The 20,820-nt window shown below is 37.5% G+C and overlaps 1 protein-coding gene and 1 pseudogene across 2 annotated transcripts; both read right to left on the bottom strand.

Moving 5' to 3' along the window:
- Positions 1-1,047: 1,047 nt before the first annotated feature.
- LOC149008075 (TLC ATP/ADP transporter) lies at positions 1,048-20,698 on the bottom strand. 2 transcript variants are annotated; one of them, XM_089165627.1, is made up of 13 exons: positions 20,212-20,698; positions 19,542-19,706; positions 14,136-14,234; positions 13,481-13,612; positions 13,297-13,365; positions 13,122-13,218; positions 12,916-13,018; positions 11,523-11,730; positions 8,167-8,280; positions 2,302-2,433; positions 2,044-2,124; positions 1,722-1,838; positions 1,048-1,544 (listed from the first exon to the last, which is right to left on the bottom strand). In XM_089165627.1, exons 1-13 carry the CDS (start codon positions 20,311-20,313, stop codon positions 1,455-1,457), a joined length of 1,509 nt encoding a protein of 502 aa, XP_089021753.1. In that variant the 5' UTR covers positions 20,314-20,698; the 3' UTR covers positions 1,048-1,454. The 2 variants fall into 2 exon arrangements, with proteins under 2 accessions (XP_089021753.1, XP_089021754.1); XM_089165628.1 differs by lacking the exons at positions 13,481-13,612; positions 14,136-14,234 and having other exon boundaries at positions 1,054-1,544; positions 20,212-20,696.
- LOC149008076 (BES1/BZR1 homolog protein 2 pseudogene) lies at positions 4,055-6,132 on the bottom strand (annotated as a pseudogene).
- Positions 20,699-20,820: the final 122 nt, after the last annotated feature.

The following is a 20,820-nucleotide window of genomic DNA, read 5'->3' as shown; positions in this document are numbered from 1 at the left end:
GATAATTTTTGTCAAATATATAAATCAGAGGTGCATGAAACTTCCCCTTCGATTCCGCTAAAAATGCTTAATGGATTCTCTTACATCTGTTAGATGCATGGTCACAGATAAGTTTCATGTGAGTGACCCCATCTGCTGCTAATGAACATTTTGGATCCATTACATAAATAATTCTACATGTCTCTTAAGGTTGCATTACCAGGACCATATCATGAGTCAATGTATTATGAAAGGAAAAAAGAGAAAAAAATTGAATCAATTCATGTGAATAGTAGTTGATGAGTAGGGTTTTGCCTGCTCCGGTCCATCTACCCCAATTCACCATTCAATTCCCAAGATTTGCTTCCTGTGATGTGATAGAGACCTAGAGAGAATCTTTGTGTGATATGTTAGGATTCGTATCTACAGATTTTCAGATCCACAACTAGCTCTTTATTTTTTTTTAATTTTTTTTATTTTTGTGTGATAGAACTGACAATTTTTTATATATAGGATAGGAGACGGAAATATTACATGTACTGTCTTCTTACCAGTCGACGAACCCTGCATTGACAAGCACTCGGCCACATTTGTAATTTCATTAATAAACAATATCAGCGAAGTAAAGGCAGCTCATCTTCATCAATACATATAACAACCATTGAAATCTCAAAATGCTTCTCTCTATTCAATTTCTCCATTCATATAAAACATCTAACTGGTTTGGTTTAAAATATGTTTGTCATTCGTTTTCAGTGAAAATAATCTTCAAGAACAAAAAAAGTTGGGATGGAAATTATAAAGCCATGAAGATGCACTCTCATGATTGCAAATCTAGAAACTTCAAACCATTATTAAATTACTTGATAATCTATGAACAACTTTTTTCTCATTGTGGATAAAGATAAGAGCACAAAACCCTAAAATTGAATTTTCATTGAATATATTTGTTCAATTTGTCACTGAAAACCTTTCAAACATTGTTTATTATAGAAATATTTTTTTAAAATAAACTGTGATTTAACTATTTTCAGTGATAAATTTAACAAATATATCTAATGAAAATTCAATTTTAAGATCTCTATGTTTTTTAAACATAAAGTAGGGTGTCAGTGCTTTAAAGCCTCCATTTTGGAGTGCCAGTGCAATTTGCTCTAAAGATAAATTCAGCCATTTTCCCTACTGACAACCAGTTTGTTTCAAGTCTTTTTTATCCTTTTTTCGGTTAACTACATTGTCCAGCATAACTAGATGTTCCCCCTCAGAATTCAGATGACCAATCACAAAAAATAGGAACATGGGCTCAAAACTATAAAGGATCTTGGATTGTTACAATTATATACATAGATGAGAATGAACTGAAAAATTGATACTTAATGGGAACTAAAAAGATTTCCCAAGGATTGATCAATGTTGATATCTAAGGGAACAAAAAAAATCTTCAAAGGCCGGCAAACCTCACCATCCTGCAAAAATTATGACGGTGGAGAGGCAACATGGAGCTTGGCCAGGTTCTCTTGGCGTCGTCCTAAATAGAATGCTGTAACCATCCACAAAAAACACACCTGAAATCCAAAAAGGGTATTGATTTAACAGGCCGGGGAAGGGAGTGATGCAAAATGCAATGAAATTAAGCTTTTTGGATAAGAGATTAAACAACTGACGCCATGATATAAGTAACAAAAATATTATCGAGAAACAAGCTTTTCTGAAGAACAGTTGGAAGGTATAATGATACATACAGGCAAAGCAAAGAGGGAGACAGTTGATGTTTCCAGATTGAGAGTGCCAAAAAGGATTTTGTACATTCCTGCTGCTGTTGCATCTCCCAGTCTTTGAACAATTACATCTATACATACCTGCAGCACCATAATACTTTGACTTACATATTTTATAGACTCTCATTTTGTTAAGAACTGAACCTTTTTTCCAAAATCTGAAACTCGAACTGTGGATACAAGATGTCCTCTTCTATGCCACAAATGGCTGCAGCTATTGCAGCAGAAGACATCCTGCATTTGACATTCATAAACCAGTAGAAACACTTGATTCTTAGGATGTTACCTTGGCTTTATACTTCTCTTCCTGTGAAACAACAGTAAATAGGAGTTCTCTTCCAGGTCTGGTCACCACATACGTAACTACCTGCAACATGATTAAAAGAAGAAAAAAAAACTGAGCAACCACACTTATTAAACAGTTGAATTTTCATGAATGAAAATTAATTCAAAATTTCCTACACACCACCAACTAATATTAAATGGAAAAAACTGAAATGGAAATACCACTGAAACTACTGAATCACCATTCCTACAGTCAAACCTTCCGCAAAGTCTCAGAGAAAGCCACCACAATCCAGGTGGGCCATAAAGCAATGGCAACCATATTTGAGAAGGCAATGAACGGAGCCGAGCAAATAGCCACAGTAACCCCAAAAATTGTAAGAATACGTCCCTGCACAATGTTGATATTAGAAAAGGAAATTCTAAACTTAGAAGCATAAATTCAGAAAAATAATTATCAGAGAGAAGGCCAAAGAAGGAAAAAGCTGCACCCAAAATTAGACTTCACTGATAATTATCACAACTCATACAATAGATACTCCATTTTTACTCTTCAACATCTGAATATGCATCACCACGATTATGTTCTACATGGTTGAAACATCATCATTAGACTAAAACTATGAGCTGATCACAATTAATGCGTCATAATTGCATTAAACCAAGTACCTAACCATTTAAAGTCAGAATAACATAAAATAGAAAAGAACTTAGAATAAGATTTTCAACAATCCAAGATTAAAAGGTTCAAATATCAGTAATCCCTTTGGGAATCTAAATCTGTCAACCATTTATGGTCAGACCAATAGAAAAACAATCAGAGATTATTAACCATGCTTGGTAAACAATAACGATTCCAATCCCAAGATTCCAAAGTTTGGAAACCAGAACAGGGAAAATGAAACTTCTATCATGCATAAGTAAAGACACATGCAACATTCCTTTGGTTCCACCAAATTTCTCAGAAGTTATATACTACTTTGAAACTCCTAGTTTGGTACTAAGCAAAGGTTCAGAAACTTGTTTCATCTCGGTTTTTGGACCAGGTCGAGACATTGAAATTTCGGGGAAACCTGGTACAAGACTGTGCTAGGTTTTGAAGGGTTTTGATCTGGTTTCTGGTGGACAGCCTATTTTGAGGCCAATAAACACATTCCCAAGGTTGACTCTTTTACTAAAACATAAAACAAATTGGTCTTCTTGATTTGCACATGCTCGGTTGTACACAAACAAAGCAGAATGATGTATTTTCACCAACCTAAATATGGTTGAAGTATAAATTGACACAAGTAAGAAGCAATTTCAATTGATAATCAAGAAAACATTGAAACTTCATTGAAATGTGCACAACAAACACATAAGACATAAGTAGAACATCCCAGTAGAGTAGTCAAATCTCAATTACAATTGACAATTACAACCTCAAAAATTCTTGAAATTTCACTGAGATTCCACCAAAATTCCCGAAATGACTAAACTTCATTTCCTAGTTGTATCTTGTCTCGGTGACCTTGAAAAACCCAAAGTCTCACGAAATCTCAATTTCATACCATGGGTACTAAATTGTTCTGATTTTCCCTAGACCATCAATTACAAGTTTTTGCTCAGTAATATTGTCCAAATTGTTGAGGACAACAAACTCATGGCTCAAGATATTGAAATATCAGTTGCTAGCAAAGAGTTGAGAAGCAAGTAAAAGGAAGAAAATATTTTAGGGGCAATTTTCATTTAGACCCTGTGAGGTTTGAACCAAGTCATTTTCAGTAAATAAAAAAAAAAAGAAAGGTCCTTTTGTGTTTACCTCTCCTGTAGTATTGAAAAAACACACTAATTAAGGACATATCATCATTTTTTGACCAAAATACCCTCACATCCTTTCCAGCTCTGCCACTGTTAAGATTGTTCCACGTATACAACAAAAGATCCAACAATGGTGGATGAATGTGTGAGGCTTACGTGTAAATAGTGATTTTTTTTTTCATTTACATCATGGGGGATTTGAATATTTCAAATTTACATTTTTAAATCAACAGAGCTCTTTTCTTCACTTCTCCCTGGAGATCTACAGAGATCAAGCTCTGCAAACAATCCATTTTCAATCTTTAGGTAAGATAAACCTTTTTCTTAAGGTAGAGTTTTTTATTCAATGACTTGGATCTTAAAGATCGAGAGTTTTTCTAGGAGGTAAATTTGAAAAATCAAAAGAAGGGTTTTTAGAAACTGATTAGGGTTTCAGCGACTGTCCAAGAAGAATGACAAGATTTCCTAATGGCTTTCTCAATCTGCTAGGTTCCATTCTCCCACCTTCAAAACCATCCATTGCTGGCATTCATTGTCTATCTACAACTCCTATGCTTACATTATTCAATGACACCTGGGAATCAGTAAGATTGAGCAAGTTCATGACTTCATGCCCGTATCCTTGATCTCTACAGTAACCTTACTACATTCTCTCAATGACCAACTCCTACCACTTTGACAATTAAACAAACCTGATTTCATTCAGTTCCCGATTCGAAACTTCCCGATTCGAAACTTGCAGCTGAGTACAATAATCAACAGGAATAGAAAAGAGAGCTATTTTCAGGCAATTTAATTCCAAACAACTTTACCTTCCTGATTACAATTTCTTTTCTTTAGTTTTTTTCCATTTACACCCCAATCGCAACTTTACCGGATGAAAATCTCTCATGGAGTAACATGGTCTTCTTCAAATCTTGAACTAAGGCGCTGGAAGGTCAGGAGAGAAGTGAAAAACAGGCAACCATGGAACCTTGCTATCTCTTCTTTCTTCTTGTATCCATAGATACACTTTAAACTACACTTGAGCTGGTAATTTTAACTTCGAGCTTTGCTGCTCCCAAGGGTAAGCTCCAGATCATCCACTCCCATCTCATGAATCCTTTCACCCTCCCAGAGTTTCACGCTACCACTCGCAAACTCAAATTTCACTCTTTGTTTCATGTGTCCCGTCAGTCCCCAACCAGATCCTGCAGCGGAAGAATCCTGTGGTGTGTTCAGCTGAGCCGTCACAGATTACCCCAAATTAAATGTCGGCAATGCCGAAGCTGCAGCCCATGGTCCTGGTGCTACGGTTTGGAAACTGACCCATCTGCCAGAATCAATAGTAGAGATATCATACTAGTCACATTCAGGTATAGTGGCAGGAGGAAAATGTTGGTGACGAGTTGGGCTGGTATGAGCCGACGCAGCAAAGAATAGGTGGCAGCAGGAAGCCATGGAAGAACTGTAGGTGAGGGAATCCCAGTCAGGCCTCATCTTTGGAGATCTGGAATTTGGGGATGAAAGAAGTGGAGTTACCTGTGCTATTGGAGATGCGCAGAGGGGAGAGAAATGAAGGGATGGAGGCCAGGTTGCAGAGGAAGGGTAAGAGGTAAGAGGATGATGCCGTGTTGGCATCAAAATGAGAAGGGCTAGGGAAGGATGAAGATGTTGGGATAGCATGATACGATTGAAAATGGGTTGTTTGCAGACCTTGATCTTTGCAGATCTCCATGGAGAAGAGAAGAGCTCCGTGGATTAAGAAATGTGAATTTGAAACATCAAAGCCCCCATGATGTAAATTAATAAATCATTATTTACACTTAGCCCCAACATGTTCATTCACCATCGTAGATCTTTAGTTGTATATGTGGAACAATCTTAACAGTGGCAGGGTGGGAAAGGATTTGAGAGAATTTTGGTCATAAAATGATGATATGTCCTTAACTGTTTTTTGGATACCACAGGGAAGGCAAACACAAAAGGACATTTTTTTTAGACTAAAAATGACTTGGATCAAACCTCAAGAGGTCCTAATGAAAACTACCCTCATTTTAATCAAAATTCAGAAGTTTTTCACAAGGTTGCTCACTTCAACTGAACAGGTACTAAACCTTTGTTGGGAAACAACCTATGGTTGATAGATGAATGAGTTGGGCCTATTGGATGGATTTCCCCTTTAATCAGCCAAACCAATGGACTAAAACAGGGGTACTTGAATTGAGCACAAAGTTCCCGTACTTAAAGTTTATTCTTAAGCCTTTTAATCGAGGTGAACTGAACCATGCAAGTAAATCTTGGTCCAAACCAGTGGTCTTGTTTTTTTTTTTTGTGGGGGTGGGGGGGGGGGTGTAAAAAGAAACCATGGGTCATGTCGTCCTCGGAAATTTAGACAGTTCAATCATCGAACACCAAGTTTTCACCAATTTCAACCAACCCAAAATTGAATAGTTTCAACTACTTTCAACAAGTTCCTACCAGTTTCAATGGTTTCAACCTGCTACGATCAGCCCCATCACGTGTCGAAATTTTACCCCATAATGCATCACTTGGACCGGTTTCAACCAAATTTCAGATTCTGGCAGATCAAAACCTTGGTCGACACCAAAATCTTCATCCTTGATTGAACCAAAAGTTCAATTCAGGTCCAATACAAGTTGGTAGTTTTGTTTAACTATTAAAGGACAGCAGAGTCTTCAAATTATGTTTTAACCAGTTTAGGCTCTAAAAGTGACCTCAAAGATTTAGATGCTTGATTCGTGCTTTTAAATATTTAAGTTGTCCAAGTATGAATCCCTTCGTAAAGCTGTTTAGGCCATTATATATACTCACCATTGATGGGATGAATGCATAACCTGATTATTTGATTATTGCTTTAACTTCTTATGCTCTCTTTCTTAGAGTGCTGATCAAAGTATTCAAACCTAATTCACCCCGAAAAGAAGGCATTCAAACCTAGGTTTGGTTGATTTGGTGGTTTAAGTCTAAGAACCAAGGATTTTTGTTGTTTAAAGTCCATTATTGTTGAAGTTTCCTGGTTTTTCCAAGTCCAAGATTCTTGCAATGGCTGTGAATTCAGCCTATACTTTCAATAATCAAATTCCTCCACTGAAGAACTAGATCTCCAGAAATGTTAGTTGCACTTCAGATCATCCTCACCCCATGCTTCCCCAGTCTTTATTTTCTTGAATTTTTGGATCCCCCAAAAAAGCAAACATTCGAAGTAAAATCTACATCAACCTAGCCTCAGCTCTGTCTCTAACTTAGACCCATCCCGCATCACCCCCCAACCAAGTTACAGACAATGCCCCCATCCTTGCAACGGCTGTGAATTCAGCCTATACTTTCAATAATCAAATTCCTCCACTGAAGAACTAGATCTCCAGCAATGTTAGTTGCACTTCAGATCATCCTCACCCCATGCTTCACCAGTCTTTATTTTCTTGAATTTTTGGATCCCCCAATAAAGCAAACATTCAAAGTAAAATCTACATCAACCTAGCCTCAGATCTGTCTCTAACTTAGACCTCATCCCTAGACCTCATCCCTGCATCATCCCTACCTTCGATCCAAGTTACAGACAATGCCCCCATCCTAAACCCTAATTCCGGACTTTCTTGAAATTAGATTTTTCTCCAAACCTTACTTCTTTTCAAGAACTTGAATATTGAGCCCACCCATATGAGTCCTACCAAACTTCAGTGATAACATCTATTTCCACCCATCTACATTAGATCCTAGTCACAGCCCCATCTCATTCACTGAAGCCCCCTTCCACATCGCAAGATAATGAATCCTTGAGCCTTTTCTACATAAGTAATTGATTGTAATCCTAATTTCACGCACAGCCCCTTTTATCCTTCATTATCACAGCATTTGGATCCCATAGCCAAACCAACCATTCAAGACCTCCTTTTGAGACATCACATTTTTCTCCCATAAGCCCCATCACCAAATTTTCAAGAAACCCTTTCTTGTACCCATTTGAGTTGTTCTTTCAAAGGATCTTGGTTGATTGACCCTCATTCAATTGAGGATGCATCACTTGTTTGAGTACTGGTGCTGAACCAAAGACTTAATTAATAAATATGCAAGTCAAAAAGGTCTTGTAATTCTTGATTCATAAGGTTTTGTCATCCCTGATTATAAGATGGTGGGCTGTTCTTTCTGAGATGAGCTCCATCAGATACAATCATGTCTATTGCAAACCAAGAGAACCTAAAGGTGAACAAACTTCTATCTTCAAGCTTCTTTGCCAAGGGACACTTTTCAAACCAAAGGTGGTGAGGCAGCAATATTCAAAAAGAAGAAACAAATCCCAAAAAAATTTAAGATACCATACCGTCAAAGTCAGTTGTCCAGCAAGGATAAAAACGGCAATGAAGCTATTGATCTGAGCAAACAACCTTCTTCGGCCAAGAGGACTAGCAACAGTAATTGCAATTACAGTTATTTTCTGTGAAGAAAATTGTAAGGAGGAAAAGTTAGTTACACTGGAGTGCTAGAGATGTCCAGATATAGAAACCTACAAGTTAAATCTGACTATTTAAAGAGGTTATCTGTCTAAACATCAGAGAGCTTTATGCAGTGCTACTTCAAAACAAGAAATTCATAGAGGAGCATTTTGGGTGCCAAAGATGAGCAGAATGTGCATTTTCATATCAATATGGGACCATGCAACAAAACCACGAAACGCAAAACCACCGAAACCCATTTAGGAACCCAAACGAAAACAGGGAACCGAAAAAACCCAAGGACAAAACCGCAAACGGAAACGCAGGCAACCCGCACAGCAGCAGGAAAAAATATTCCCAAAAGGGAAACAGGGAAATCATGGAAACGGAAAATTCAGGACGGAAAGGGAAACGGGACTTCCACAAGCGAGCCCCATATCAATTTTGCCATGCCCCAAAACCCCCCCACACAACCCCACCAAAGCGACCCCGACAGGAAGACAAACATAAAGAAGGCGAACCGACAACCAGGCAAAAAGCCATGGGATGCAGTCGGGGGAGGAGAAGAGCCAGAACACCGCCACGGAGGACCCGGGCCCTCCCCGTGTACTCTTATGCAATTACTTTGTATTTGATATTTTGAAAGAGAAATTTGAAGTTATGCGAAGTAGTTAAGTTAAGGACCTCGGACAATCACATTGATGTTATGTACATTAAATGACATATCTACATTGATTTTTTTAGCAAAATATAGTCAATGTGATCTTTATACTTTAATTAGCTTAAATGCAAAGTCTCACCCTAAAATACTCTCTAAAACCTGTTGAAACTTGCATAAAAAAGTCCTAAGTTTCCTCGAAATTTCCTAGTTTCCCACCTAGGTATCCCATTTTCACCTCGTCAAAACTTGAGTTTCCCTCGAATTTTTTTCCATGTATGGGACCATAAAACAATAAATTTAAGTTGCTTCAATTGATTCTGAAATTTTAGGGCTGCATTTTAGTTTTTCAAAATTACTGTTGAAGATCATGTTACCTATTTCTAATTCTAAGTTTGTTATGTTTGGTTTTGTTTCTATTTTAATTCCTATTTGTGACTGTGGAACCAATCTTCGAAGAGATCAGGCCTACAAAGTTTGCTGCCTGGAGAACATTGTCACTTGGTAAGGAGACCCAGCCATCCAAGTTTGAGCCCTTGCCCACCATCCAAACTTCCAAACCATCCTTTCTTGAATTCAAGTAGATCAAGAACTGAAATCTACAAAAATTCCCTCATCAGTTAGTTGCAAATTTTGAGCGCCATCAACATGTCCCCTACCCTGCAGTCAATCCAAGTTTCTTCTACATGTGGTCACAGAAAACCTATTTTCTTTGGTTGCCTGGTTTCTCACAAAAACACAATCAGATCAGTTTAATTGTTTCAAACTTGAAAAAGAAAAGAATTCTTTGTACACCATTTCCCACACACCCAGTCATCATCCTCATCCAAAGCTTTCATCCCAAAACCTTGTTTGCTCCCAAAAGACCCCTATTACCTAACATTGACTTTTGAAGAAACACTACTTTCGCAGGAGATTGGCAATTAGCCCTAAAACATATTGAGGATACATCAAAAGATAACTTGATCTTGGTGTTGAAGCATTAGGCAGAAAGAAGGGACTTGACCTATCACAAATGAAATATGCCCTTAATATTCTGTCTGAATTGGAATGCAAGCAAGCTAGCAGGCACTCCTGTGGCTCCTAATCAAAAGCCGGGTTCTAGAGAGGATTTAAATAGATGCACATTGGTACAAAAGATTAGTTGGGAGATTTATCTATCTTAATCTTACTCAACTGTATCAATCAAGCAATGCAGACACCATAGAAAATTCATCAAGAAGTTGTTTGTTGTTCACACTATTTCAAAGGTGCTCCTACAAGGGAATTGTTTATCAACCTAATTGAATTTTCTCAAATGCTGACAAGCTGGTGCTAATGATGATTGTCATTCTAACCATAGAACAAGAAATTACCAAGATTACTCACTATCTCAGCAAATGTCATTTTCTATTGGGATTCTAAGACCGGATGTCTTACAAGTTAATTTCTCACATACGGTCAGAATTTTACTGTAATTCAATGATTCCTACCAAATCTGGCTTTGATTTTCAAAGCACACACACACAACAGCAACAACAAAAGCAACTAAAACAACAACAAAAGCGCAACTTAGCAAAATCTTGGGTCAACTTGATTGATTGGACTAACAAGTTGGAATTCGATACTGAGTTCTCAAGACATGGTTTCATCAGCTGTTACCCTAGTTTTTTATGAAACATGCGTTGAGTTCCAACTGCATAAATAAAGATGAGTTTTCATCTTTTCTTAAAAGTCTTGAGAAAGGATTGAGAAACCTCCACCAGTAGGTGCCTTCAGCAAAAGCCGATCACTGGTAGCCCTACGATTCTGGATCACTCTTGAAGCAAGTGAAGAGTCTAATTTGAACTTATCTAGTCAAATAATTTGGGGAGACAAAGTTCTCTTCCATTTGAAAAGTAAGTAAAACTACTCTTGCTAGATCTAGTGCCAAGTTACTGTTGGGCAATGACACATTACAGCTAAGTTATTGTGAGTAAAGTCATCAGTTCAGCAGCTGGGTTTCCAACTCAGATGTTCTGTGATAACCGGGCTGCTAGTCACAATGTGAACAACCCAGCATTGTGTGAGAGGACCAAGCACACTGAAGTCTATTGCTATTTTGTTTTTGTGGGGGTGGGGTGGTAGGGAAATATGTGCAGCCAAATATCATACATTTTCTCTAATTCTTTTCAAACAAGAAAAAAGAAACAACTAGTAATTGAGTTCACATAGAAACTTTTTCTTTTGAAAGTCCAACATACACAAAGAAAAAACATGAAAAGACCCTAATGAGTCTTTTCCAATTTGTATTGTTTAACAGCACTTTGGGTAACACAAAGCATCTTCGAGTTGTACACACACAAAAGCAATCTGTTGAGAAACACTGATTCTGGTAGAATGGCTTGAATAGATTAGTGTGATCAATAAAGTGGAAAGAACACTATTACATAAATACCCTTACTTGGGTAACAAAAAAATAGAAAATTACATGAACTAAAACTCCTAAAATTGAACTCCTAATAGAACTCAACCAACACAATCTTATATTGAACAGGAAAAATAAAAGACCATCCACATGGGTTAAAAAGACAAATACAATTATCTTTGAAAAGAGAAACATGCTACCTGAAAATAAAAGAAAGAAGAAACAACTGCACCAAGCCATAGGAATAAAGAGATCAAAAGGAGGTAACTTGATGACATAATCAGCTGGAGCCCATCTAACATAACCAAAAGCCGAGGATTTCCCGAGGTAGATGACCTGGAGGAAGATTCTTCGACAGCGGGCCTGTTATGTTCATCAGTCTCAGCATGTTGTTCAGAATCCCCTTGTCTATAAAGAGAAGCAAGCAAAGTAAATAAATGATCAAGGAGCATGTATTTAAGTTGTATAAACTACTGTACAGAAATTCTAAAGTATATTAAAAACCTAATAGGCCATGAGAATTTGAAAGGTTACTCAAGAAGTTAAGATATGGTGAGTGTCCCTGTCATGAATTTTAGTGTTTCAGTGAGCCTGTCTCCTTTAGTTAGTTGCCATGTTACTCTGAAATTTGTCTTAGGCAGTCTTAGACTCTTAATCTTGTATTCTGTACTCCTGCTAGGAGTCTATTCGGTTTGCAAAAATAATAAAGGTGAATACCAAGATAAATTTCACTCAAACGAATACCTGTGTGTGTGTAGAAGAGACTTCAAAGTTTCAAGGAAACACAGGGTCATTGCTTCCCTTTTGTGCAATAGATACACACAGAAAACTTGCTCTGTGTGTGTGTGTGTGTGTGTGCGTAGAAAAGACTTCAAAGTTTCAAGGAAACGCAGGGCCATTGCTTCCCTTTGTGCAATAGTTACACACAGAAAACTTGCTCATAAGAAAACCCAAAGCTTAAGCATGAACACAGGGTCATTGCTTCCCTTTTGTGCAATAGTTACACACAGAAAAAGAAACCCAAAGATTAAGCATGAATAAGCTATCCACATCCTACTGACAGTGTTATCCAAGTACAGTGGATTGCTTATACAAATTTCCCATGTTACCTCCTTGAAGTACCCAGTTCTACAGTCTAGCAGTACATCTAAAGACTAATCCTGTTTTTCCCTGTTCATCAATACTCAATGTTATTATAACAATTATTTCAAAGGCTCTACATCGATATGCATCAATAATAAAGGGCAAACCAGGTGCTGAAGGCTTCCGCACAAATTGAATCCTGGTTGCAATCTTCTTTTGCAGTCTTACCCCAGCAATTTTTGCTGAGAGGCTCTTTCAATGCCTTGACCTTGGGCTTGGGGCTACAACTGTGGTCCACCAACCATTATGCCAAGGCCCTCCCCTAGATATTTACCAACAATAAGTAGGTGAATCATGTTTCAGATAGTTGAATCTATAGGCAGCCTCAAACCACAACATGTTGAGTAGAATAAGCAAAAATGATATAACACCCAAATGGATCAGCCTATGGTGTGACCCGATAACAGAGAAACACATTGAAGGTGTTGCTATCCAAGAACCCCAACTGACCTCAGAAAAGAGAGTTCTTCAGCGTCATGTGGTATGCTCTGACTGATACCTTTTGATGACTGTGCAGCAAGTTCCATCAAGAGAGCAGAAAAGAGCAGCAAAACTGAAAGAAACCACTTAAATTACTTGTTGCAATAAGGTGAAGTACAAACAGCAAGAACAAGTTATCACAAACCAAGACATCCTAGAAGATAACATATACACACAGGGTCCCATCCAAGTCATGGCAGCAGCAAACAATGAACCAAAAAGTTGGCCAAGCGTAGCACCAGCACCAATGAACCCAAACAATCTTGAACCTGACTGAATGCGCCATGACGTTAGACTGAGCTCAGTGCAAGATTTACAATCATTATATAACATAAATGGCAGAACACATACCTCACTGTCCAGAACATCAATTACTCTAGCCCAAGTTGAAGAAATAGTGATAAGATTAAGTAACGCCACCTTCAGAAAACAAACAGACAAGAAAATGAAAGAAACGAAGAGATTTATCCAATAGCATCTCATAGGCAAATAAACTTAGTTAATAAACCAGCAAAAATAAATGAAAATGCCGTACCCAAAGGAAGAACCCAGTTCTGACTGAAATGTAAAACCACCCATGGTTACCCCAACCATTAGAAATTGGAGGACTCCCGTGGTTTTCAGCAAACTTGAGATCCTCATTAAAACTGGAGGGAAGGGCTGAAACCTGGACATGGCACACCAATTAACTATAAACTAGGTAAATAAAATTCAGGTATTTCTTAATAAGAATAGGGCAGGTGGTACCATTGTAGAACAATGGGTAGTATTGTGCCAAGCCTAGCACATCAAACTGTTACAACTGCCACCTGGCAGTCTTCCTGGCTCCCACAATAGACCCACAGGTAGGGACCATCATCTTATACTATCAACCAAATTTTGAAGACAAACGATGTTGCCAATTGGCAAAATAAAGGTCAAGGAATGATTGAAAGTCAAAAACAGGGCAAAAACTATTTGCAGCTCAAAAAGAAGAGTCGTAAACAGTTGAGTTGGGCCACCAAATTTAACATGTGATCAGTTGATGGACTACGGAGCAACCCCTAGTCATCCAACAGCAGCTTGGTTTTGTTATCCCTCTACATGGCCCAAAGCCAGGCTGCTGCAGTGGGACAACATGCATCAGTTCTACACTTCAGCCAGAATATTAGCTTCATATTCATTAATATAGCCTGAAGCTCTTATCTTACCTTGGGATCAGAAGGGAAAGGTTTAGCTGAGGAAGAATACCATAGAACGAAGAATACAACAAGGGAAATGCTAAAAAACCTGTGTATCAAAAACAAAGCCTGAAATCAAGAGACACTGATCACATATTGATATTCAACAAAGAACCCAATCAACAATATTGATCCTCAAAGAAAATATCGCTAAATAGATAACAGAGATGAACAAGATTTTATGTGATGGAAACCATAGATCACTGAGTCACCAATATGAGTTCAAATATACTATCACTATCCTGCAATATCAATCACATCAACAATACTTGGTGCCAACAGAGTAAGCATGTCCTCCTAGTTCTCTCTCAAGAGTGGGGTATGTTTTGAGTGGATGGGCTGTCAAAGATATGCATATTTGTCTAGAGTAAAATTTCTTTCTGATCACTTCACCAACAACAGTAATTCTATTACCAGGTACAACACTCAAAACTGCCCTAATATTCTCCATACACAAGCACAAAGATCCTGCTCTGCGGAAATTTATTTTGGACAAGAAATATGGAAAAAAGGGAGGTTGAAACATTGAGTAAAGCAAAAAATATCAGAGAGCCTGTATCCTAGAAAATAACATTGATAGGGGCAAATTCATATCATGGATATATGCCCAACAAAGTTTTACAAGTATATACTCGGTCCAGTAGGCAAAACCACCACAACTTTAACAAAAAAGGTCCATTAAAACTGAGTACCCATCCTCTCAACGATTTCAAGTTAAAATACCAGCATACTATCCAATTGTAACACAATTTCAAAATTAGATCAAATATTAACAAATTCATAATACCTGTGAACTATATTACTCTAAGAACTCAACTAAGTCAACCAACCAGAGCGTTTAGAGGTCAACCATGATATGTTAACTAGATAACTGATTAAAATTCTCCAAATACTTAGTAAAAAAATTATAATTTAGTAGATCTGATGTATCAAGAATCAACAAAAAATAAATTTCTTGATACTTGGATAAACCAATATAGAATTTCTAAGATTCATCTAAAATGCTGTCTAACAACCAAATTACTGGTCACATAGTTTAAGTTTATATATTTTGTTGCATGTTTGTGTTCCTAACCCTTTCTTTCTTGAAGCAATTCAAGGCAATGATCTTTTATTTATATTCTGTTACTGCATCCATCATAAGAGGTGGCTGGTTGGAGAATCAACTTTGCAATCAAAACAGAGCAATACTCAACTGTAGTAATTGAACCAACAAAAAAAGACACCCTAACCAAATGCCATATGATTCAGAAAGCATGACTGCATGTGTTAAGTTTATGCTTATCATGTTTAATGCAACTATAGGAAGTGCCTTGGGTATTTCATTATGGGGTGAAGCCTCTCTATGAACTAAGGCTTATGTCAAGGGCATACTTGTCCTTTTGTTTATTTTAAAATATAAATATAACAGAGCCTATGGATGGCAAATTTGGCCCAACCATGAGCGGCATTCCTTTTCCCACTACCTTGTGGGCCCCTTTTTCTCTCCTCTCCTTGTTCTCCCTTACTTTGCTAACACTGATATCATCACAACAATAAGCCTTGTCCCAACTAAATGGGGTCGGCTAAATGGATTCTTCCTTTCCAATCAGCTCTGTTCTAGGCCATGCTAGATACTAGGCCTAAGCTATGCATATCATTTCTCACTTCTCTTAAGGTTATCTTAGGTCTACCCCTAGCTATTTTAGTTCCTTCAATCTAGATTATATCACTTCACCGACGGGGGGGATTAAGGGGCTCCGGGGGGGGGGGGCGGCGCCCCCAAACACCTTTACACCCCCTGAAAGCTTATCACTCAAGGGAGCAACTCCCAAACCAACTAGAAGATGATCAGTTCTTATCTTATCCAAGTTTTGCCACTCATCGATCTTAGCATCCTCTTGCCAGTTATCACATGATTCCCCCTGATTCCTGGTGGGTTATTTCAAATCTTTTGTCTATTTTATTTGAGTCCTGAGTAAAAAAAAAAAAAAAAAAAACCAACACATCAACAACACAATATATAGCAAAAAACACAAGAATAACTTAATACCAACAAGGAAATAGTATAGGCTAAAGTGACCGATAACACGAAAAATCAATCATAGTTGAGTCCTCAGTAGTTTACATTAGAATATTTGCTTTCTATTTTCATTGTAAGCTGTAGTTCCTTGTTACATAAATTAGTAGGCGATGGAATTAGTAAGTCACATCAGTATAGAAACTGATAGCGTATTGTAACTCAAGTAAGGGGCCAAGGTTTGACATTCCTATTACTGAAACCTTCTAATTGGTTCCCCGCTATTTTCTGTTGATTGGAATTTATAAAATACAACCTAGAGGGGGCCAGAACAGGCCACGATTTATCTGTTCACTATTGCTACCAAGCTGTTCAGTTTGCTGAAGAATTTCCTTGGTGTTTGATCCTTGGACAAGAAGCTGGTGCAGACCATACTGAGTCCTTGAGGCTTAAAGCCCAGGAGCCCCCTTTACCTGCTGTTCATCTTCTTGAATCTGTAAAGCCATTAGAAGACTCATTCCTACAATTGAAGCAACCTACTGCTGCCCCTGCCCCCATGCAAATCCTTGGGTTAACTTTTGTTAAGAAAGAAAGAAATGAAAATGCAAAATGGTGAAATCTGCACATGCACAAGACAGAATTTTATGTCGTTCACCAGAAGGATGTCCCCAGCCCAGAAGTAATGGTTTCACTATGAAGATGAAGAAAACACAGAATTACAGCCCTAGTCCGTTTTCCACCTCACTCTCAAACATATGAGAAACTATTTATAAAGAAAAACAGGTGAAAACTCAACTTCAGGGAAGGGAGAAAAAAATCAACCAACAATGCCCCTGCCCCCAAAAATAAATGCCCAAAAAGAAAAGAAGCACCTCCAAACAGTTTTAGGCCTACAACCAGTCACTTTGAAGAGCTCAAAATTCTGCCTACTATCCTAACCTTATCCCCTTCTTCTATAGCCTAACCCCTGGCCTAACCATTCACCTATCACGGCACCCAGCCTTCACCCATCAGGTAGAACCTTTACGCTGTTTCTAAATCCTGGTATTGGAACTGATTGATTTTAAATCCTGTTCTATACTGTTTAATCAGTGTTTGCCATGGGTTTTTTCCCCTTTGTTTGCTACCTTATTTTTCAACTTCAGGGTATTCTCTTGTGATGTACCACCACATATTGCCATAACTTTCCACCAAGAAGACCTGGTTTATATCACAGGACCCTGCCTTAACCCACTGAGTAGAGTTTTCACTGTCACCAAATCCTGGTGTTGGAACTGGTTAATCTTTAAATCCTGCTCTACATTAATTAGTCAGTGTTCACTTTGTCCTCCCCCCGCTTTCTATGTCTGCCACCTTATCTTTCAAGTTCAGGGTATTCTCTTGTGATGTACCACCACATATTGCCGGAACTTTTTACCAAGAAGACCTGGTTTATATCAGTACAGAAACTAGGGTTTGGACTTCTGATACTTGTTTCTGATCACCCATTAGAGAAGATGATTAAAACCCATTAAAAACAAACATCATAAAACACAAATTAAAAACTGCAAACAAAGGAGACACAGATTTAATGTGGTTTCGTACACCAATACAGTGTGCCACAATCACAGACGAAGCTTAAGATGATTCATATGTAATAGAAAAGAAAATAACAGATATCTCTCAAGAACGACTGGATACTAATGTTTCCCGAATTCCTCAACTCTTGCAATTCATCTTCCCTCATCTTCTCCAGCTTTTTTGATTTCTTACCAAGAGTTTTAGTTGTCCCTTCCCATCCAAGATTGTTACCACAAAGTGAAGTCATTATAGTCATTGAAGCATTCTTTGAAGAACCATCTACCACCATCCCTTCCACTGAATCCAGACTGCCACAAAAATGTGAGGTACACCTATCCTCAGTACAACACCTAAATTAATTTTGTGTTTGTATTCATAACCCAAACCTATACACAACTGGCTCAGGAAAAGGATTCCAAGACTCCTAATAGAAAGCCCTTCTCTTACTTTATCTTTGGTTTGATGGTGGATTGACTGGATTTCATAGTTCATAGGTACCATTTCTCCTTTTTAAAATGTTTTATTTGTTGTAAGGATCACTGCTCCACTATTGTTTTTCCTCTCCTTTCCTACCATTTTTCTGAATGAATCATACAATGCTTTGATGAGCACCTCTTTTCTTTCCTTTTCATCTCCTTTTTTTTCTTTTTCTTTTTTTCCCCAACAACTCCATGGTTATGGAGGGGGGAAAAATCAAGTTTGTACTGGATGCTTCTTTTTTTTGGTGGGTTGGTGCGGGGGTGGATGGGAAAAGACCTTGTTCTCTACTCCTTGTGCGCTACCTATTTCTAGATCTCCATTCACCACTGAGACGACTTGCTTAACCTCACTCTAAGACTAATACTACTTGCTGGGGATAAATGTACCATCATGAGGAAGGAACCAGGTAATTAATCACACAAACACTATGTATTTTAACATGGTTTGGCAGCCTACATGCACTCAAGAAAATCAGATATTTCTCACTAAGCCAAAAATACTCTCTAACCACTTTTCACCTCAAGGTAGGTTATCTTTTTTTTGGATGAATAAATAATTATATTAAATAACAAGAAACAAGAGGACAGGTCTTTAAGCAAAAGACCAAAAGAAGACAAGGCCCAGGTAACAACAAAATCCGCCGGGGTACACAACAGAGGAGTGGGGGAAGCAGCAGCCTGAAGAAAACAAAAAGATGGCGCCAAACCTATCAAAGAGGGGATTTGGAAGTCCATCTTCTGAGGTTGCGCTCCCACCAATTCGATCGCAAATGGATAAACCTGCAAAGTTTCTCAAGATCCAAGGCCAATTACAGGAAAATCCGAAGGTACGCCTCGAGGTTATCTTCCTATGCTTGTGTCTAGAGTTTTTTGATAGAAACACAATAGAAGAAATAGAAGCATGACCCATACATATACAAGTCTAATAAATACAAAAATACAAGACATAAAACCCAACAAAGCACAAAGTGTGAATATAGTGTACACTAACACAGATCAGGAGATTCTTTGACAACGTTTTAAACAGCAATCATATGCCATGGAAAATGCTGAGCAGGGGATTTCTCCAGTAAAATTGAATCATTAAGCACAAAATAATACCACTTTTCTACCAGTGTCAGTTATTTTTCTAAATATAACAGTACTTGAAAGGTGTTAATCGGACTTGATCACTCTCTATGTCAAATATTTACTGTGAAAAGTATCAACCAAAAGGCATGACAAGAAAATAACAAGCTGGATATAAATGCAAATGCAAATTCCAATGGGCCTAGATTTTCTTTCGTAATATCTCCCATCAAATCAAACAAAAAAGAAGGCAAGGAAAAAGTGACATACTTTCCCTTTAGAAAGATGGGGCAAAGAGAATATGAGTGTTGAAACAGGGGCAGCGACCAATGTGAGGACTAATGATCCAACGAACAAGCCAGGGAGATTTGTTATCCCTAAAGAGATGGCACCATCATCACGTAAAGGAAGAACAACGAAGTATGCACTCAAAATCTACATTTGGAAAAGCAAAAACACGAATCAAATCAAATACAGAAGTTTGTAGGATAAAGAAGTAAAACAAGATTATCGCAATTATCAATCTCAAAGGAGAAACCAATGACAACCCACATCCAGACATAAACTATTACTTATTAATTGTCAGCCATGAAAAGATAACTTCTTTGGACAAGTAGGGAATACCAATACCACAACACACAGCAAGAATTGGCAAACCATGTAACATGTTGCTTTTAAAAGAACATAACCTAATTATCACAATTCCAGCTATAAAGAACGATAACTTTATCCACTGAGGTAAACATGCTGCAAGAAGACATTCCTTTAATCCACAATTCACAAAATTAACATTTTAGTGTAAGATAATAACTTCGACAATGAGAGACTGTACTTTACCGGACTTTAATATGCTAAATTTTAGCTGAAAATCTCAAGTTGGTCCTTAAAAATTGGAGCTACGTACAGGTATACATATGATCAGAGGACAAAGAGAACTTACAAAGAAAAAGCACGAAGAGGAGTGAAGCAATGCAGGAATCTCGTGAGGGTAAACCGAAACAATAGACGAAACGATCGGATGCAAGCGAGAATAAATTGTCATCCTCGCTTTTCTTTCTGTTGTCCTCTAAAATCTGTACAGAGAGGCTTCGTAGAAACAGAATCACATTTCTCAGATTTTGTTGTTCGTTCTTGATTTACAAAATTAAAACGCACATCATTGACTTAAAACCAGTTTTAATTTTCATTTTCTTTTCCCGGTAAAACCTAAAACAAGATAACGCTATGAAACAAATAAAAATGCCTTGACCGCAATTAATAAAAATACGAAAAAGATGCTTTGAAAAACCAAAACATACTTCAAAAAATAAAAATAAGAATATTAACATTTTTTTTAGGAACACCTAGAATCATGTTACATGCTTATAATTATAAATCACCATGCACCACCACGAACAACAAGAAAATTTTCTCCTATTGCAATGCATACATGTTTCTTTGCTGGCCAAATTTATTATTATTTTTAATTATAATATACGTTATTTGTGATGTAGAAATTGTTTATAATTAAAAGTAAAAAAAAAAAAATTTACTTGTTATATATTTTTTC

This window comes from Hakea prostrata, chromosome 8 (assembly GCF_041222555.1).
Source record: "Hakea prostrata isolate BN-2017 chromosome 8, UWA_Hpros_2, whole genome shotgun sequence".
NCBI lineage: Eukaryota > Viridiplantae > Streptophyta > Magnoliopsida > Proteales > Proteaceae > Hakea > Hakea prostrata.
Note: the sequence above shows the minus strand (reverse complement) of the source record. Positions and strands in the feature narration are given on the sequence as shown.